The sequence below is a fragment of the Thamnophis sirtalis genome, unplaced genomic scaffold (assembly GCF_051295495.1).
Source record: "Thamnophis sirtalis isolate CommonGarterSnake01/CBP01778 unplaced genomic scaffold, rThaSir2_p1.2 scaffold_10, whole genome shotgun sequence".
In the NCBI taxonomy this organism is placed as follows: domain Eukaryota; kingdom Metazoa; phylum Chordata; class Lepidosauria; order Squamata; family Natricidae; genus Thamnophis; species Thamnophis sirtalis.
This window is the reverse complement of record NW_028261390.1, coordinates 52,958,390-52,979,262: the sequence shown is the minus strand read 5'-3', so window position 1 is coordinate 52,979,262 and position 20,873 is coordinate 52,958,390. Positions and strand designations below refer to the sequence as shown.

Here is a 20,873-nt window from a genome sequence, read left to right as displayed (position 1 = left end):
CCAAACCAGGTTATATAGATAAGTGAAATGCCAGGTCAAATATTAAAATCCTACTCACAGATTTCCAAACCACAGCATAATAACTCCAATAGTGACTCCTCTGTTTCAGGGATACAGTGTTTGGACTATATTTCCATTTCTCAATAAAGAAATAGAACATAGCTAATGTAGCAGGCCAGTAATATAAAATATTGTTACTTGCACTGATTGATACTCATCTTGCTATCACCTTCTACTGATAACCAAATTAGTAATTTAGCTCATATGCATGTTGAGCTGATATTTTTTAACTTAGCTGCTGGAATCACCCAACTGCTGGATTCACACAACCCTAAAATAATGTATTTTTGATTAAAGTTAATTGTCCAGATATGAAATCTTGCCTATGTAAAATATATGCACTGTGAACCAATATAAAACTATTCTTGAATCAGAAAGCCAACTAAAATGTTTTTATAATATCACTAAAAGCTCTTGACAGTGTGGAAAGAGAGTTTATATGTGGTCATAGATCAAGGGTGATCAAGGGTGTCAAACTCGCGGCCCACAGGCTGGATGTGTCATGTGCTGGCTGAAATGGAGAAGGATGTAGAAGTAGAAGAAATAACACTGAATATGTGGGCGGACCATAACCCATTAACAATCAAATGGAAAGGAGAGGCAAAAAGGAAAAAGAGATGGACCATGAATCAGAGGGTTGTGAAAGAAAAGAACTATGTTCAATATGTGGAAAAAGAATTAGCGCTTTTCCTTTAGGAAAAGCGCTAATTCTTTTATGTGCATGGCATTATGATAGCATATACAATAAAAAGAAACAAAGATAAAAGGAAACGATATACAGCGTTCCAGGAAAACTGGGGAAATTAGAATATAAAATCAAGAAAGAATCTCAAAACCAGGAAGCTAAAGAAGAAAAAGAAATAATTAAACATAGATTAAATTTAATTAAACAAGAAGAAGTGGCCCGAAAATTAGATCAAGTAGATAAAATTATTTCAAAAATGCCAACAAACCAGGGAGATGGCTAGCCTATAAACTAAAAAAAGAAAAAGAAAAGAAATTAATATAGCAACTAGAGGATGAAGAAGGGGTGATACACTATCAAAAGGAAGAAAAAAAAGCATAGCAGTAAGATACTTTCAAACACTGTATAGCCGAGAGGAAATAGGAGGATATTAAAAGATACCTACAGAAGATAAATCTTCCAACCTTACCGAAACAACAAAGGAAACACTAAATGAGAGAATAACGAGGCTAGAATTAAAAAGGGCAATCCAAAAACAAAAAATAACAAAACCCCGGGCCCGGATGGAATTCCAGCAAAATTTTATAAAGAATTGCAAAAATCATTAGAGAACCTATTATTAAAAAATGTACTAGAACAAGCTAAGACACCAAAATTCTGGATGGAGGCACTAATAACATTAATTCCCCAAGACAACATTGAAAAACAAAAGATGTAAAATTATAGGCCAATCTCGCTGCTAAATGCTGATTATAAAATATTTATGACAATAATGGCGGAAAGAATTAAAAATATACTAAATGGAATCATACATCCAGACCAAAATGAATTTCTACCCAACAGACACATAAAAAACAATATACAAACAATAATGGACATATTAGAATACTACGAGATAATACTCAGGAAAACAAGCGGCATTGATATTTATTGACGCACAAAAAGCATTTGATAACCTGAATTGGGATTTTCTTATAAATCACCTAGCAGTAATGAACTTTGGAGAGAAATTTATCGGGATGATCAGAGCAATATATTCTAGTTAGAGGGCAAAAATAATACTAAACGGGGAAGCAACAGAAGGTTTCAGCATAACCAAAGGGGTAAGACAGAGATGCCCTCTATCCCCCGTTATTTATCCTCCCAATAGAGACATTGATGTTACAAATTAGACAGAACAAGGACATAAAGGGATTGAATATTAGATCACAGGAATACAAAGTGCAAGCCTTTGTGGACGATCTAGCATTTATCATAGAGGAAACTGTGCTAATATTATTACAAGACATAAACCAATTCGGTAAAGTGGCAGGGCTTAAATTAAATAAATAGAAAACTAAAATATTAACTAAGAATTTAACCAAAAGACAAAATGAAGAACTGGAGGAGAAACTGGGAATTTTGAGGGCCAAGAAAAATAAATATTTGGGAATACTGTTATCGGCATAATGCATTACAATAAAAGAAGATAACTACAATAAATTGCTACAACAAATACAAAAAGATTTGGATAATTGGACTAAACTACAGATATCACTAATTGGCAGAATCTCGACAATTAAAATGAATGTATTACCCAAGCTACTTTATTTTTTTCCAAACAATACTGATTAGAGAAATTTTTTTTCGAACAACTAAATAAAATGGTATTCAAATTTATCTGGTCAGGGAAAAAACTGCATATTAAATACAAACTACCACAAGATAATAGAAACAAAGGGGGCTTTGGCCTTCCAGACTGGGAGCTTTAATATCAGGCGGCAGCCCTGACATAGCTCAAGGACTGGATTCAACTAAAAAATAAAATAATTCTTATGCTAGAAGGCCATGATTTCCAATTAGGCTGGCATGGCTTCCTCTGGGAGGGAAAGAATAAATATCACTCCTACTTCCAGAGACACATAGTAAGGGATGCCCTGTTTAAAGTCTGGAGAAAAATTAAAAAACCCTACTATGTGAAAATCCCAATCTGGTTATCAACGATGGAGGCAATGACATATCCAAATACTACAGATCTCAGCAAAATGGTAAGTTATGCAGAACTCTTAGATGAAAAAGGAGAACTAAAATCAGTACAAGATATGAAAACACAAGGAATAAATATGAAATGGTGGCCCTATTTACAAATTAAAACAAGATTTTAAAAAGATCAGGAACAATACGGAATACACGAGAAACAAATGGAATTAGGTAAAATATTATTAGGAATAGGAGGAAAAATGATTACTAGATTATATAATTTTCTTTTAAGATATAAAATGGAGGAAGAGACGGTAAAGGAAACAATGTTTAGCTGGGGAAGAAATTTTGGCCATAATATATAGTTAGAAAAATGGGATAAACTATGGGAAAGAAATTATAAATTTACAACGGCAGTATCTTACAAAGAAAATCTCTATAAAATGTTTTATAGATGGCATTTGCCTCCAGCGAGATTGGCCAAAATGTACCCAAATTTATCCCCCAAATGTTGGAGATTTAGCCACAAGTCTGGAACAGTGGTGGGTTTCAAAATTTTTTAGAACCTATTCTGTAGGTGTGGCCTGTTTTGTGGGAGTGGCTTGGTGGTCATGTGACCGGGTGGGAGTGGTTTGGCAATCATGTGACCGGATGGAAGTGGCTTGGCGGTCATGTGAACAGGTGGGCATGATTAGGTAAGGTCATGTGATTGGGTGGGCATGGCCAACTCGATGTCACTCACAAGGATAAGGAGGAGTGGATTGTAGAGAGAGGAGTAGTAGAAAGGGAGGGGAAGTAGAGTAGAAAAGGATGATGGAGGGAAGATAGAAAGTTGGAGGGTGGTAGAAGAGAGAGGTGTATGGAGAGCAGAAGAGCTATAATGGGTTTCTATTTTTCTGGGCATTGTTGACAAGAGGAACTGATATAATTATTATTTAATACCATATGATACAGGCTATGTATAGTATACATGTGAGTGTGTGTTATGAAAATGAAAATGGAAATAAAAATATTCATTAAAAAAAAAAGAAATAACCCCAGGGAGGCTACCTGGTGAATGGGGAAACCTCTTTTCCCCTCTTGATACCCTCTTATTTCTGAATTAACAGACCGCAGAATAAGCAGAAGCACAAAACACAGAGGTCCAGGGTTTGAATTAATTTCTTATACAGAGGTTTTTAAATTAACCCAAACAGCATAAAAGATCATGAGCCACTGCAAATACTTACACTTACTCTAAATAAAAAGAAAATAACTTGCCTTTTCTCCACGAAGTTTTGCTTTTATTTCTTGACGTTCATTAAAGTTTTGAAGTCTAATTTGCCTCAGTCTTGTCAAGTATTCCTAAGAAAATAAAAAGAGACCTTTCTGCTTGAGGAAAGTTATAGCAATGCTGATTCTTTCAAATTCCCCAAACTAGTAATGTGTCAAGTCTCTTTTGGAAGAGAAGTAAATTCAGCAGAAACATCACTGATGTATCATGAAATGTAGTTAATTACTGTCAGAGGAGATGAAATTTGATTGTTTTTAAGAGAAAACAAATTACCTTTTTCTGGTGACAGAATTTAGATAATGAATACAATAATTTGCCAAAGGGCCATCTCTAACAGTTGTCTGTTTATACTAATTAAAACTCTAAAGAAGCCTTTTTTTAATTATATGTCCATGCAGAAAAAATGAGGCAGAGAATGGGATTCTATGTATGCAATGAAGGCAGAAAACATGCAGGAAGCGTACCTCTTCCTCCTTGTTTCTGGCTTTTCTTCCTCTTGAAGAAATGGACCTGCCTCCATAGATAGCTGTCAGGTTTTGCAGTGTGCCCTGTTCACCATTTAATGTATTAAATTCAATAACAGCTAGGGCCATCATATTATCTAGTCTTACATCAATCAACATTTGATCATTATCAATGAATAAAAAGGTTAAAGAAATAATGTGTTCTTAATCACCAAATTTCTTCCATTTTTCTTGCTATCTATTTTCTAGTTATTTCCTTTAAAATTGTAAAATCAATGGATATATTTGCTGATTGCCAATATTTGCTTATCTCAAAAAACCTCACCATAACATTGAAAATATTTCAATGACAATTTCAAAATATTTTCAGAATTCTTATTCATAATATAAATACATATCATAGCAACTGAATATTATAGCTAATACAGTGGTTAAGTTTGGAAATATTTTGAATAAAATGTACATATAATTTAATTTAGTGAATTATCATTTTCTATGAATTGCTCATTTAATCAGATTATTGCTTTTCATATCATATTCATTATTCTGATCTATGTGATGAACACCATTTCCTATTTTGTAAAAAGCAATAAAATTTTAATCTTTTTATAGTTGGATCAGTACTCAAATCTTAACAAATATTTCTTCGTTCATAGATGAAATAGTATAAAATGAATCTTTACTTCCTATCTGTAGTCAAGGTAATTAGATCATTATTTTCTAAATATAAACATTATGAAAATAAATTTAATAAAATTGAGCTTTTCATACCCCATTTTAGCCCTAACACTGCATATTTCAAAAGTATTTTTAAGAGAGGTTTATGCAGTGCAGAGCAAAAATGTCATTTGCATGCTGGTACTAAGTTACAGTGCAGCAATTACACCGTCAGACTATTCCTGTACTCTTATACTAATGGGGGAAAAACATAATTTACTACAAGGGATATAAATAAGAAAAAAAGGTACAATCTTATCCAATACAAAATTGTAGCCTTATTACCCAGAGGACTATGTTCACATAAATGCTAGGAAAATGTGCCTAGGCAAATGTATTTTTCTTTTCTCTGTCCCACCTTAAAATGTTTTATGTTCTTTCACTAATACAAAATATCTGATTTTGAAATTTTTAGAGCAGATTGACAATCTCATTGCACTCCACAGACAGCGGATGCACAACTTCAAGCTAATCCTTAGTAAAATTGATTCATTCCAACCAGCTAATAATGCCAGAATTTTCATGGTGATAGGTTGAAGGTATAAAAAGTTATCAAGATAAATTATGGAAATTCAGATAATTGTGGCTATATTATTAAGCTGATCAGTTGGTTTTTTCCACTGTACTCTAAAGACATCTGTGTATATTTAAGAGTATATATGATTGCCATCAAGTGTTTCTCACATATTTATAGTCATTTATGACACCTATTGAAATTGGCTAAAAAGAGAAAATGATATTCTTTTTTTGTTTATTACATTCCCCTCTAAAAGCTAGGCCTGACCTTCAGAGTTAATATAAAACTGCTAGCAATTATTATAAGGTATGAACAAATGTCTATAAAGTATAATGGATGTATTGCAGAGGAATTGTGGTACTAAACAAAATGCCCTTAACGAAGGAGAAAACTAGAAGTTTTGAATTTTTCAATTCAAGGGTTTTTCAATTAACTATTTAACTGTAACAAATTAAATTAAAAACTGTGAACCATCTTACTCCACTGTCCTGTTTTGTCTATTTCCATATTGGGCATTATACAGAACTACAATAAATTTAGAACACAAAGTTGATTCATGAAGGAATCAGGAGAGAAAGGTAACAAAGACCAAATTAAAATACAGTGTAGTGTAATGAAGTTTCAAATAAGCTAAACAAGCCACAGTGATCAGTGCTTATCTTTACTTCTTTTAAATACAAAGAATGGTAGAAGATTTTGCATGTAATTCCAGGCAAATCATAGTTCTCCATGACTGATTTAAAAATAGAAATCTGGTTTCCATTTTCATATTCCAAAGAAGAAAAAATAGCGGAGAAGCTCATCATGATTTGTTCATACACCGTGTGCACTATTATTAGGGAAGTGGGTATTTTGACCATATCATCCTTTGTATGCATGTTTCCCACCTCCAAGCTGTATAAACTTGAATGCTTAGTGGATATAAGCAGATCAGGTGATGTGTATTTGAGTAATGAGGGAGGGTGTGTGGCCTAAGGAAATCAACACCCTATATCAAGGTGTGCATAATTATTAGGCAGTTTCTTTTCCTCAGGCAAAATGGGCTTAAAAAAGATTTAACTGACTCTGAAAAGTTAAAAATTGTAAAAAGTCTTTCAGATGGATGGCAGCATTCTTGAAATTACTCAGATGTTGGGGCATGATCATAGAACCATCAAATGTTTTGTTGCAAATAGTCAACAGGGTAGCAAGAAACGTGTTGAGAAAAAAAATGCAAATTAATTTATGACTATTATTGAAAAGAAGGGAGGCTATATTTGTTATGTACTAAATGTATATAGTTATGCTAAATGGGATTAATCTTTAGTTGACCCTGACTGTTGAACTGGGCTAAAGTGAAACTAATCTTTCCATGACTCCAACTGTTGGAAGGAGGTTCAGAACAATTATATGGTGGTGGTGGTGGTGTTCTAGTTCAGTGTTTTTCAACCACTGTGCCGCGGCACACTAGTGTGCCGTGACATAGTGTAAGGTGTGCCGTGGGAAAAACACCCGCCTATATTGAATATAGGCACAGAGTTAAATTTTTTTAACATTTTCTAATGGTGGTGTGCCTCGTGATTTTTTTTCATGAAAAAAGTGTGCCTTTGCACAAAAAAGGTTGAAAAACACTGTTCTAGTTTATGATTGGTTAAGGCCATGTTGGCCTAGAGTATAAATAACAGGCATTTGACTGCAGTTCCTCATCTCCATTTTTGAATCAATAAAAGCTGTTGCATCTATGCTGGTCTGGTTCTTGCCTACTGACGCTCACTACACAACAATGGCGACGAAGTTGGGATGCTGCAGGGGAGAGAGCTGCTGTTAACCAAGAGACTGACGTCACTGGGTGATAGGTTGGGTAATGAAGCCCCGGCAGGACTAGTCCTCACCCTCTGCCTGCCAGTAAGCCACACTGGAGGCATGCTGAAATCACTGGTTGTTAGACCAGAAAAAAAGTCCTGGTGGGACCACACTCTCTGCCCTGTCTGCCAATAAGACACACTGGAGGCACAGGCACACCTGAGGGATCCCTCCCCAGGACTCTTAAGTGTAACCCAGCTTCAACCGCAGCAGTACAGGCATCAACCAACACCACAGGAACCTTCTCAAAATGGCTAAACTGGGAAGACTCAATGAGTTCGACATTAGTCATCCGGAACAGTGGAGCTCAACTATCTCCAGCCTAACCAGATCATGGACAATGGCCTAAAGGCGGCAACCCTGTTATGTGTCTGTGGACAAGCCATGTTTGATATCGCTGAAAACTTGGTAGCATTGGCAAGCATACAGACAGTGGTCTACACCAGTGTTTTTCAACCTTGGCAACTTGAAGATGTCTGGACTTCAACTCCCAGAATTCCCCAGCCAGCAAATGCAAGCAAATTTTTCAAGGTTGAAAAACACTGGTCTACACAGACGTCAAGAAAAAATTAAAGAACCACACAAATTGGATAAAATTATTCAAAGCTCAGATAGAAAGATGATAGGGAGAATATATACATTTCTCCTGAAGTATAAAATGGAAGAGGAAATTGTAAAAGAACAAATGATGAAATGGGTACAGAACTTTGGCTATAATATTGAATTAGACAAATGGGAAAAATTATGGGGAACAAACTTAAAAACGACACTATCAGTTGCATACAAGGAAAACCAGTACAAAATGTTTTACAGATGGCACCTGGCACCAACAAGGTTAGCTAAAATCTTAACAAATGCCTCCCCAAAATGTTGGAAATAAGAATCAATACATGGAACATATTACCATTTATGGTGGACCTGTGAGGCGGCTAAAAGTTTTTGGAAAAGGATCAAAAATTGGCTGGAGGCAATAACCGGGGTTAAAAATAGAATGGAAATCTGAAGTTTTTTTATTAGGAATAATGTCTGCAAAATACAAAAAAGAAATCCAGTATTTAATACTACATATAATTGCGGTGGCAAGGATTGCCTTTGCCCAGAAATGGAAAAACAAATTAACTCCAAGCGAAGATGAAATAATAAGAAAGGTTATGAATTGTGCTGAAATGGACAAACTAAAGAAATCCAGGGAAAAGAAGAATCAGAATTCTACCAGATATGGGATAAGTGGATGGAGGAAAAAAACAAGAATCAATGAAGGAATACAACAAAACTCAAAAATAGTTATGAGTAAAATAAGAGGGTTAAGAATGGAGAAATCCAAATGAAATATAATAGAAGGGGAAATAATATAAGGTGAGCGGTATTGATTGATAATTGCTATTAGAAAGAACAGGAAGCTCCTGTTCATATTGTATTGTGTAAATGTGGTGTACGTCTAAGTTTTGTGTGTGTGTATTTTACATGTTTATAAATTTAAAAAAATTAATATAAAAAAAATAAAAAAAACAATATGCTGATGTATTCAGCACTGAGATGGGACAATACAAAGGGGCACCCATTTCACTCAACTTCTATCCAGCAGTAACTGCAATCCGATTAAAATCACTCAGGGTTCCCTTTGCATTCAAGCCTAAAATTGATGTGGAACTAGACAAGCTAGTTCAGCAGGGAGTGCTCCAACCTGTGGACTGCAGCCGCTGGGAGACTCCCATAGTGACCCCAGTTAAGCCTAACAGGGATGTTCACATCTGCGCAGACTACAGGTGCACCATAAATAGGGCACTACAGCAGCATTCTTATCCTGTACCAGTAGTAAGTCACATTCTCGCCTCACTCCAGGGAGGCCGAATCTTCACTAACCTAGACCTCATCCAGGCCTACTAGCAGCTGGGTGGCCAACACTACTGCAGAGGCACAGACAATAGTCATACATAGAGGTACATTCCGAGTGCGCCGTTTGCAGTTTGGGGTAAGCGTAGCACCAGGGTTGTTCCAAAGTATTATGGAATGAACACTGGAGAACATTCCCAAAATCTGCCCATACTTTGATGACGTCCTGATCACAGGGGAATCAGTGGCAGTCCTAGTGAAACGCTTCTGTGTAGTATTCCAACGTTTCCATGAGGCAGGCCTGCACTAAAGAAGGAATAGTGCCAGACCGGCGTTGAATCCACAGAATTCCTAGGTTTCTGTATCGATGCTGCCAGAATCCATCGATCTGAAGCTAAGCTAAAGGCAATTCAGCAAGCCCACACAACAAAATCCAAGGGAGAGTTTCAAGCATTCCTTGACTTGCTCAATTTCTATCACTCATTCTGGCAGAACCGCTACATGGCTTTCTGGACAAAACAGCACCCTGGAACTGATCGAGCAGACTAGATCCAGGACAAAGCGTTCAAGGCGGTAAAATTATTGCAATCCTTGGACTCCGTCCTAGCTAATTTCAATGAAAACCTACCAGTAACACTAGCCTGTGATTCTTCGCCATATGGCATTGGGGCAGTACTAAGCCACAGGATGCCAAGTGGTAGAGAAGCCCCCATCACATATTATTTTAGAACGTTATCATTGGGTGAAAGGAACTATGCCCAAATAGACAAGGAACCCTTGCCATAGTGGCTGGTGTTAAGAAGTTCCACAACTTCTTATATGGATAAACCTTCACCATTTTTACCGACCACAAAGCTTTGCTCAATCCCTTTACAGCTGACAGACACCACCAGTGCTATCACTACGAATGCTATGATGGTCCATTTTCATGGCTGCATGCTCATATCGGCTAGTCCACAAGCCAGGCAAGGAAATGGGTCATGCCAATGCTCTTAGCCGATTGCCTCTACCACAGACTGAGCCGGATCCAGCCCCAGCGGGTCGTATTTTGGCAATCCAGGACCTGCCTGAAGCATCCCTACATGCAGGAGACATTGCAGCTGAAACCGTCAGAGATAAAACACTTAGCCGCGTCAACTGGATGTTAAGGGGATGGCCAGAGGTCCGGCCAGGCCCTGAGTTCCAGCATTACGCTTTGAGAAAAAATTAACTGTCGGCCCACAAGGGATGTGTTCTTTGGGGCAACAGGGTCATCAGTCCACCCAGTCTTCACTCCAAGGTGCTGGATTCCCTACATGAGGGGCACCCAGGAATTGTTTGGATGAAGGCTCTAGCCAGGAGCTACTTGTGGTGGCCAGGCCTGGACAAAGACATTGAGAATCAAGTAAGGAGTTGCCAGGCCTGCCAAGAAACTGAATTGGAGATGCCACAAGCACCAGTGCACCACTGGGAGACCACACGCTCCCATGGTCTCGTGTGCACATTGACTTTGTGGACCTGTTCCAGGGCTGATAGTAGGGGACAGTTATTCCAAGTGGTTGGAGGTTGCACCGGTCTCACCAATGACAATGATCAGAGTCATCTGAGAGTTGCACCAGCTGTTCGCCACACATGGCCTGCCAGATGTGACCGTGTCTGACAACGGGGCACAATTCACAGCAGAAGAGTTTCAGTCATTCCTCAACACTAACATGATTCGGCATGTAACATCTGCTCCATTTCACCCCACAACCAACGGTCAGGCCAAATGAATGGTCAGAATACAAAGGAGGCGCTCAAGCGGATGACGACTGGGGACTGGAATCACCGCCTTTGAACTTCCTCCTGTGTCAACACACGACTCCCTGTACAGCAATAGGTTGAAGCCCAGCTGAACAAGAGAACTGTAGTTTTTCAATAATAAAATTAATCCTCCAAAATACAGCTTGCCTAATAATCGTGCACACAATGTATAGTAAGAAGCTATGGTTTTCATGTGAACAGCCCAATGGTTATATAATTATATATAAAAACCTATATCATAAAATAGTAAAACATCTTAATTAGAACAAAGCTTTACTTTGGAATAATCTATTTTAGGTGTATTAAAGAAAGCCAAGGATCCATATATATTGAAGGATTTCTTTTTTCTATTTTAATTCTCCATTGCTACCTTAAGTCTTAGAGTATAATTTAAAAAGTGATTTAATTAAAAGGAACTTATTGGGAAAATCAAGAATGCTTGTTTGCCCAAATTTTAAAATTAATTTACAATGCAGTTGGATTAATCAGAAGTTAGGAAATTATTCTCAAGGAAATACCCGCAGACATACATGACTACATTTTAAAATAAAAAGGATTTATAACTATTATTACCATATGAACTGCAAATTACAATCACTGTGTATTAAAGAAAATGAAAAGCAAGATGGAAAAGATACAATAGAAATAAAATAATTTCTGACAATAAGTAATATTAAAATAAAAGCAATGTTATTGATAATTCATGGACTGTTTAACCAAGATTCTAAGATACAAAAATTATATTTGTCTTGTCATAAAAATTATTAGATTTAAAAAATAATAGAAGATTGATAACAGAGTTAACATTAAAAAAATACTTCAAATGCCTGCACAGTAGAATGTCACCATTTCATACCATATGTCCTTCAGCACGGGCTTTGTTTTGCATGGCTTCTCGCTTCCGTTGCCAGAATTCTTCAAGTTGTTTGGCTCTTTCTGCAGCTATCCATCCTTTTTGCCTGAGTATAATATGAAAGTTGAATGTATTAATACATCTTAATGTACTTAAGGAAACAGGAGAAGAGAGTTTTATATATGTGCACTGCCTTGAGTTATTTATAAAAATAGTAGACAGAATATTAGAATTCAAATAAACTATTTCAAACAAATAAATCATTTTAACATGAAATATGAAATTTAATATTGAATTCTATTTATATAAGGAACAGTTACAAATATACAGAAGGAAGTCACTGTGATTGTTAACTGGTTCCATTCAAGTTGGACTGCTACTTGTTAAGTGCTGATCCTCTATTTTAATTCAGCCTTCACTGATTAGTGTTGCTTGTTGTTGTTCTTGCATTTGTTATGTTACATTGTTCATTAACCTGCAGAATTTTCAGCACAAGATATAGCATCTGTTTTAAAAAGTCACTTAGTAGTCAATGCAATACAATTCAGATATAAGTACTAATTTAAGGATATTCAATCAATCAGTCAGTCAGAATAGAGCTGGAAGAGACCTTTTGAGGTCTTTAAATCCAATCCCCTGATCAAGCAGGAGACCTTATATCATTTCAGACAAGTGACTGTCTACTGTTAGGACATGTCAAATTTTTCAACTTTCAATTTCCAAAAATAAGGTGCTCAAAAGTTGTGACATCCCTTGGGGATTGTAAAGATATTTTGATTACTTTCATATAATTTAGATGTGCTTGGCAAATAGCTACATAAATATTATAACTTTTTAATATTTTTAGTTTGTTTCATTTCACAGGTTAAACATTATTTTGTCTGACACTGTTAATACTGCTTGCCTCATTTCTTGTGAGTGTTCTGACTTCTAAAAAAAGAACAAGATTGGCAACAGTCACTCATATGAGCAACCTACTTGGGACTGGCAGAGACTTGTGCTGTCTGAACTCCCAACATTGCGAGACATTTTCAGATAGGGCCTACTGTTGAGAGAATAAAGTAGTGATGATGATAGAAACTATACAGCAGCCAGTCTTGCAAGAGACATACTGTAGATCTAAAAGTGCTTGAAAAATGGGAACAAGCAAACAGTTCTTTTGTGCTACCTGCTGTAAATTCATGAGTGACAATCTTAAACAAGATCCAAGAGAGCTGAGATCAAGCCAAAAACATATCTTTTGGTAGAGGAAAGTTAGATGTCTAAGAAACTTTCACTATGAAACTATTTGACATTCTCAACTGCAAGTTGTCAAATTGTTCTGTGTGCCAAGTTCGGCTGCCCTGCTGGCTGCAAAAAAGAAGTTCACATTAATTGTACCTGCCCTAAAGAGATGAAGATACCACTGAAGGAAGATTGATTCTTTTGGTTTGCACCAGATTGGTTTGCTAGATTGCCTGAGCAGAAACGACTACTCAAAAGGCAAAAGTGGCAAGACTATGAGAGACAAAGGTACTAAAGAGAAGTATTCCAGACATTTCGATACTGACAAATGAAGATATTATCTCTTATGATGAAAATGAAGGACAGATGAGTGATGATGAAGATTAATGTGATGGAAGTTATGTAGAGGCCTTCGACCAAACACACATGCCCTCTACTTCGAAAGAAAAGACAGAATACAATAGATTAGAAATAACTATGTCCCATTGCTGCCATAACCACAGTCGACTTCATAGATGCTGGTTTGATCACCGAAGAAGACAAAAAACTTGTATTTGTTTCTAGATGTTTACAGATTGCTATTTTTTGATTGCTAGAGTGTGTACGTGAGTATATTCTCAGGTAATGATGTTAGGCTAATTGGTCTGTAATTTCCTGGATGTTTTTTCCCCTCCTTTTTTGAAGATGGGAACCATATTAGCTCTTTTCCAATCCTCAAGTAATTCCCCGATGTTCCAGGATTTTTGAAAGATGGTTCCCAATGGTTCTGAGATAACATTTGCTAGCTCTAGGATGCAATATGTCAGATCCCAGTGATTTATATTCATCAAGCTCAGGTAGGTGTTCTCTAACCATTTTCTTGCTTATTTTTATTTCTAGTCTGTCTTTTAGTTATGTTTTTGGTAGGTTGGGCTATAAGATTTTTTTTTTTGCATGAAGACTGATGTAAAGAATGATTTACGCAGTTCTGCTTTATCTCTGCTGTTATTCCCTTGCCATCTTCTCTCTTAAGTGAATCTGTTTCCTTGACTTTTTTCTTATTTATATGTTGAAAGAATCTCTTTCTTTTATTATCTTTGACTTTTGTTGCAAGTCTTTGTTCGTTCTGAGCCTTTGCTTTCCTCATTTGCAAATTTGGGCTGTCTGCTGATACTCTGTCTTACCATGTTTCCCCAAAAATAAGACCTATCCCAAAAATAATTCCTAGCATGTTTTCTGCGCTTGAACCCAAAATAAGCCCTATTTAAGCACCTGGCAGCCACCCACCTCCCCATTCTGTCTGGTTGCTTGCAGTGCCGACACAAGGTGAGGGGTGTGAGAAGCTGTCCTATGCACATCAGCTTATATCAGAGCCCTCACCACCCGGCCATCCACGTCCTGACAACTGCCTAGCAGCTGCGGCAGCCAAGTGCAGCAGGAGCCCATGTGGTCACTGGTCCATTTCTTCTGGCACTGGTGCAGCACCACAGCAGAAGGCCAAGTGACAGAACTGTCCCACACTGGTTTACCTCAAGGCCCCTGTAGCCAGGCCATCCGTGCCATGACAATTGCCTCGCCTCATGGCGGTGGCTCTAATAGTCATGTTCCTTGAAGACCTCACATGGCTGTCAGTCCACTTCTGCTTGCTGGCAGCCATAACAGAGCAGGAGGCTGACCAATGCACCAGTGCCGCGTCCATGAGATGAGGCAGGCATTGGGGCATGGATGGCCTTAGCAGCATACATTATTTTATTCTAATATTTTCATGTTTTTTATTCTAGGAAAAACAGGTTCCCATTGTTTTAATATTTCTGAACATTTTAAAATCTCTTTACTTCTGAAACCGATAGATTTCAACTCCCAGTAGACTAACCAGCATGTGAACCAACAGGAATATGAAGATTAAGAGCTACTCTTTGCACATGCACACACACACAAACACACATCAACTCTGTATGAAGAGACATATCTACTGCACAGAACTATTATTCATTAAAGGTTTTAGACTGCAATGAATACTGAATTTTTACACTTGTGAAACTGCTTAGGAGAAATTTAAGTGATGATATGATGTTTATTATTTTTTTATATTTGACAATTTGACAAGTTATATAATTCTAATAATAGTAACAATACACCTGTTTTGTTGAATTATAATTATTATCTTATTCAATAATTCAATATGTTGTTTTCATGCAAATTCTACATATCATTCCTTTTACTACAACTAAAATGTTGAGTCACATTTGTTACATTTTAACAAACATGTATGGTTATACTAATATTACACATATTTATATTAAATTATAATCTTCAATCTTTTGCTTATTAAATATTTCTATGTTATTTTTAAAGCCATTAACACTTTAGTCAAACATATTCAAAATTGTCATCATTAAAAGCCTAGGTTCCCTTATTGTTATTAATTCATACACACACACACACACACACACACACACAACCCCCCTTCTCAAACTTCCAATCCCATTTTAACTTATCTCACTGTTATTTTAAGGCAATAGTCCCACCCCCCTTTTTTATCCATCGTCTTTCACCCATTTTAAAGCTTTGATTTTTCCATTTCTTAGCTTGTCTCCCATGTTCTTCTCTTGGATCTAGTCTATATGCTTGCATTGCTTCGCCAATCCTCTTAAATATTTATCCCTTCTCTACCTTATTCCATTGTCTAAGTTTCAAATTATCTACTCTTACCCCTGTTTCTCTCCCAAGAAAATCTTCCTGTATTTCTATTTCTTGTTTAATTTCCCTTAAAATACTCTCCTCTTGATTTATTTCATCAATCATTCTTATTTTAATTTTTATCTCCTTTTTGTCATCTTCTTGCTTGTTGTTTCCTCTGTTGTTTTTTCAGCTGCTCTTTCAGTTGACTCCTCCTCTTCCTGAGCATCCTGGTTTCTCCTTGTCTTTTATGCTTTAATTTCCAGCTTTTCATCTATGCTCTGCATTTTATTCAAAATCTCCTCACATCCTTGTCAAGGTGTCTTTAGAGTTCAGGATTAACGACGAAATTTCTTCCTGGATTCCACTCATTTTTTTCTTTTTGTCTAACAGTCCAACAATCTATTTTTCAATTTTCAAAGCCACTTCTCAAGTGATTCGATATTCACTGTCCAAGAAATATTGTATCCCAAAATCTGTTCCTCTAATTAGTCCAAAAATGAAATCTTCATAAATCTCTCTGCCAGTTGTCTTATTTTGAAGCTTTTAGGGGTCTTTTTAGTATTTAGGTTTTCTTCATCTCACACTTAAATTTCCACAACCAAGTCTTTTCCAGGATTTTGGGGGTATGTTGTACCTTCCTTTATCAACAGTTGGTACTCTTAAATCAGCTTTCAAATCAGCTTTCTTCTTTATACAAATTTACTATAATACTCCAAAATTTAAATGTGGTATTAGCTTTTATATAAATAGTTCCAGCATTTTAAAATGCCTTTCCAACACCCAATTTCAATCTTCTGTATTTTAGCAAGTTTTTTTATTTTCTTCCTTTAATTCTTTTCTCTTCCGTTCTAAGGTTTTACTCAAAAATAGCTTGGTCACTGCCACTTTAAGAGTAATTAGGAGTCTTTCTTTCCTGAATATTCTTTTGGGGTTACACTTTGAATTAAAAAGAATTCTTCTCACCCAGTTCCAAACACTGCTCCAGCACACTTCTTGGATGTTAAGCTGGCACCAGCTTTGTGACAGCCATCTTAGGCTGTCTCTTCTCTTGATGTGACATAGAAGAAAAATGCCCCAAGGCTCTGCAGAAGAATTGCAATCTCCCCTGGAACCTCACAGGACACAAAAGCCCACGAAGAAGCAGAAGCCAGGGCAGGGGATGAGGAGCCCGTTCTCCTGCAGCTGCTAGACACCAGGATGTCACTTCCTCCATGGTGTTTATTATTAACATATTAAAAACTAGTTAGAAATATACCATAGGACATTAAGATATTATGAAAAAAGAAGTTTCAAAATTAAAACCAGCAACATTCCATGTACGCAAATAAAAACTTACGGTCCTCAGAATTTCATCCTAATAACATCTCCCTCTGCCACACAGCCCAATGTGAAGCCAGAGGGGGGAAAGGAGCTTGCCTGACTTTCCAAGACAATTATATGAGTTCTATGGTTAAAAGAAATATAAATACTAGACTAAAAAAAAGGACCTCTTTCCATTAGATGCATTTTGAATAATTTAAAATGGAATATATTAAACTTGAATTATTGGAAGTTAGCAATTGAGCATAGCATTACTTATAAACGTGTTTTGTTTTTAATTATATCACATACTACACATTTTGACATTTTAGCAGCATTGTAAAAGATAAAGGGGAGGTGGGACCGTTCAACCAATAATATTCATTTCATTGATGAACTCACCAAACTAAATTTAATCCAGTGAAATTTAGCTTTTACAAGAGTTTATTTTCAATGGTTAATTAAACATAATCAGCAATACTATTAACTAATAAGACTGGCTAATAGTGGGTAAAGTTTAAAAACTTCTATACTAGCTGCTTGGGGAAAAAATCTTCCCATGATTTCTTCACAAGTACCCTTCTATATTGGGTTGTTCTTGTATTATCTATATAATACTAAAAGTCTTGTTTCTGAAACCTTTAACTGGGTGAAACAATGCATCATAGTGCAATAACCTTTGATCCAATGTACCTCAAAAGGGCTAATTTATAAAAAATCTGGGACCCGTGTTCCCCATGGGATTGAAACTTGGCAAATTTGTGATTGCTTCATTGCTGCCCCAGGGCCACCCAGAGGTTTTGTGGACTACTACCACCATTTGAAGGCTGAGGAGACTTGCTCTTCCTTTACTTTCTGGAGATCAGGGAGACTGCTCCTGCCCCAGCCTTCTGGAGGCTATGCAGATCAATCCCACAATCAAATATCGGAGTAAAGTCACAGTCAAGCTGGAAGGAAATTGGGCTTCCCACTTTTACTCTTTCCCCTTAGTCATCCTGTTTCTGTTTAAATAAATATCTCTGAAACAATAACCCAGTGGTTCCTGAGTGTCTAGTAATCTTTAAAAAAAAAATTTTTATCCTTTCATATCTGAGATGAGGCCCATGGTCATTAAAATTTGGATGGTGATTTACTGCCATTTGTAAAATACATACCTTAGTAGACTAGTAAGCATATAAACAAATGTAAGATGAAGTGAGATTCTTTGTATTTTTTCATATTTTCAATGTTTCATATTATGTTTTAATAATACTTTAGGTATTATTGTTTTATTAATGTCATTTTGTTATTTTTGTGTCTATTATTATCTCATAAATATTTTGAAATACTTTTGTTTATTTTGTGTGTTGCCCCATTGCTGCATAAATATCCAGGGTACATAAGATAATTTTACGGTACCCTGCTGCTTTCAGATACTAACCTTGCTACAACATGCAATGTTGCCAATGTTGAGCAGCACTCAAAATTCATCATATAATCACCAATCTTATGAACACCTCCTTTGCTATATTAGAGAGATTGGTAACTTGATACAGTCTTCCACATACTTATGTTCCCCTACACCTATCAAACATACTGTATTTTTGGTGTATAAGATGCACTTCCCCCACCCCCAAAGTTGGTGGAAACATGTGTGTGTCTTATAGCACGAATATTGCCAAAGCCCCGCCCACCCGCCCACCACCATCCTTCGGCCTGCCTCTAGCAATTTGCCTCCTTGCAGCAAACAGCAACGTCAGCTTCAGCATAGCCTGATTTAGCATGAGAAGCTGATTGGCGGTTGGATCGGCCTCCCGAAATACTGCCTATCAGCTGTATCAGGGATCACCACTGCCCATCCCCGCTGCCACCTATTGCCACCTCACACCCCATTTTTGGCCTCTGTGCACCCCATTTTCGTCCTGTTCCAGGCAGCGGGGATAGGTGGCGGTGATACCCACCACCTCAAAGAAGCCAAAGGAGGCAAAAAATGGAGCGTGCAGAGTCCGAAAATGGGACACGAGGTGGCAATAGGTGGCAGCGGTGATAGGAGCCGATGGCAATCACTGCAGCTTGGAAAAGCTGATAGGCGTTATTCTGGCTGTGCTGAAGCTGACCAGGCTGTTTGCTGCAAGGAGGCAAATTGCTGGGAGGTAGAAGCAGATTTCTTTTTTCTTATTTTCCTCTCCAAAAGCTAGGTGCGTCTTATAGTCACAAGCATCGTTTAGTCTGAAAAATAACAGTACCTATCCTTTTTTTAAGATTGTTTTTCTATATACCTGTTCTGTCCCAAGCCTCTACATTATACTGATGCCGGTTTGGCTGTCTGCCACGACTAAGGAGGGAGATGAGCCACCCCTTGGCTAGGAGCTCAGAAAAATTATCTCTATGAAAAACAAGCCTCAGGAATTCTTCAAACTTTAAACTGATGTTTCCTGCAAAATTCCCCTCCCGTCGCTCCACCTATAAGCTCTCTGGGAGGGGCCAATCAGTAGATACCTGTTTCCTATTTCCTTCTATGATCTTGTTTCCAAAGCTGCTCCCTCCTCCTATCAGCTCTACGCATTCTCACATCATGGACAACCTCCCTCTGTTCCCCCTCACTGCTCCCTGACTCAGATGCCACCTGGTGGCCAACAGGCATCTCCAGTCCCTGCTCTGACTCTGAACACCCGCCAGAGTCTTCCTTAGCCTCCAAGGCAATCCCATAGTGTTCATCGCTGTCAGATTCCACCAACAGGTCAGCCGGCCGCTGCTGGGCCACAACAATACCAGTACTTTGTTTTTAATTCATGTATGTTTTATATCTTCTAGCTTTTTATAATTTTTTAATGTAGTTTTACTCTGATCTTTTCTCTGTACTTTTTGAATGACTGTACTCCACCTGTTTATATTGTTGTATGATCGTAATAAAGATTTGATAGTAGGCTGCCCATCTGAATTTTGTGTTGCTTCACAAAAAATTATGTTGAAATGTAATGTAAAAATTGTAGTTTAATGCGTAAAACAGAACATGGTATCTTTAGAAACAATGTGTGAAGTATGACTAATTAATGAACTTCTTTCAGTTATCCCTTTGAGCACCCATGTCTGTGATTCTCAGTACATTAAGTGTTTTGTCATCTACATACACAGGATATGTATCATTACTCAACCTGTTTGCATTGGCTTGTCTAGAGACCTTCTCCAATCTTTTCATTCCTTTCCTAATAGCATCTGCATCAGATGAATGATGGTAAGCTGCAGGCCCATTATGAATTCCTGCATGAACTCCAGGTGGAGATCCTCTGTAGATAAATATGCACAGTAATTTTCAGTGCCTTAGGCCGGAATTACATGTTATGATTTTTTTAAAATGAAGGTAGACATACCTTTGACTAGGCTCTAGACCCGGCTTTTCATTCAACTTTACATCTTTTCCTTCTATTTTAAGATTTTCTTTTTGTTGCTGTATCTGATCAAAAATAGCATGGTAGTGTTCATATGGTCCCCGATCAGGAACAGGTAAAGGCACATTAGCTCCTCCCCCACCAAAATACTGAGCCTATGAATGTAAAAAGAAGTTCTTGTTTGCTCCTCTTCACATTTGTAATAACTAGAAAAAGTACTTTCATATAGAAAGGTAGGAGATCCCAACCTTGATTTCACTACTTCCACTTATGCTGAGAACATTTCTCCATCCTTGCTCTCTGGCTCTGTTTATTCGTTCCATCTGAAGAAGAGGG

At 37.1% G+C, this 20,873-nt stretch overlaps 1 protein-coding gene across 9 annotated transcripts in view; it reads right to left on the bottom strand.

The window, feature by feature from the left end:
• The window catches only part of NEK1 (NIMA related kinase 1), a 70,131-nt gene that overhangs the window by 27,776 nt on the left and 21,482 nt on the right, over positions 1-20,873 (bottom strand). For 5 of the 9 annotated variants that reach the window (XM_087724602.1, XM_087724605.1, XM_087724600.1 and 2 more), the window contains 6 exons: positions 20,786-20,860; positions 20,520-20,692; positions 20,304-20,435; positions 11,989-12,091; positions 4,442-4,525; positions 3,965-4,048 (listed from right to left, as the gene is read on the bottom strand). In XM_087724602.1, the coding sequence (XP_087580728.1) occupies positions 3,965-4,048; positions 4,442-4,525; positions 11,989-12,091; positions 20,304-20,435; positions 20,520-20,692; positions 20,786-20,860 (651 nt within the window). The remainder of the gene's footprint in view (positions 1-3,964; positions 4,049-4,441; positions 4,526-11,988; positions 12,092-20,303; positions 20,436-20,519; positions 20,693-20,785; positions 20,861-20,873) is intronic. The other 4 variants (XM_087724603.1, XM_087724599.1, XM_087724601.1 and 1 more) reach the window with 3 other exon arrangements.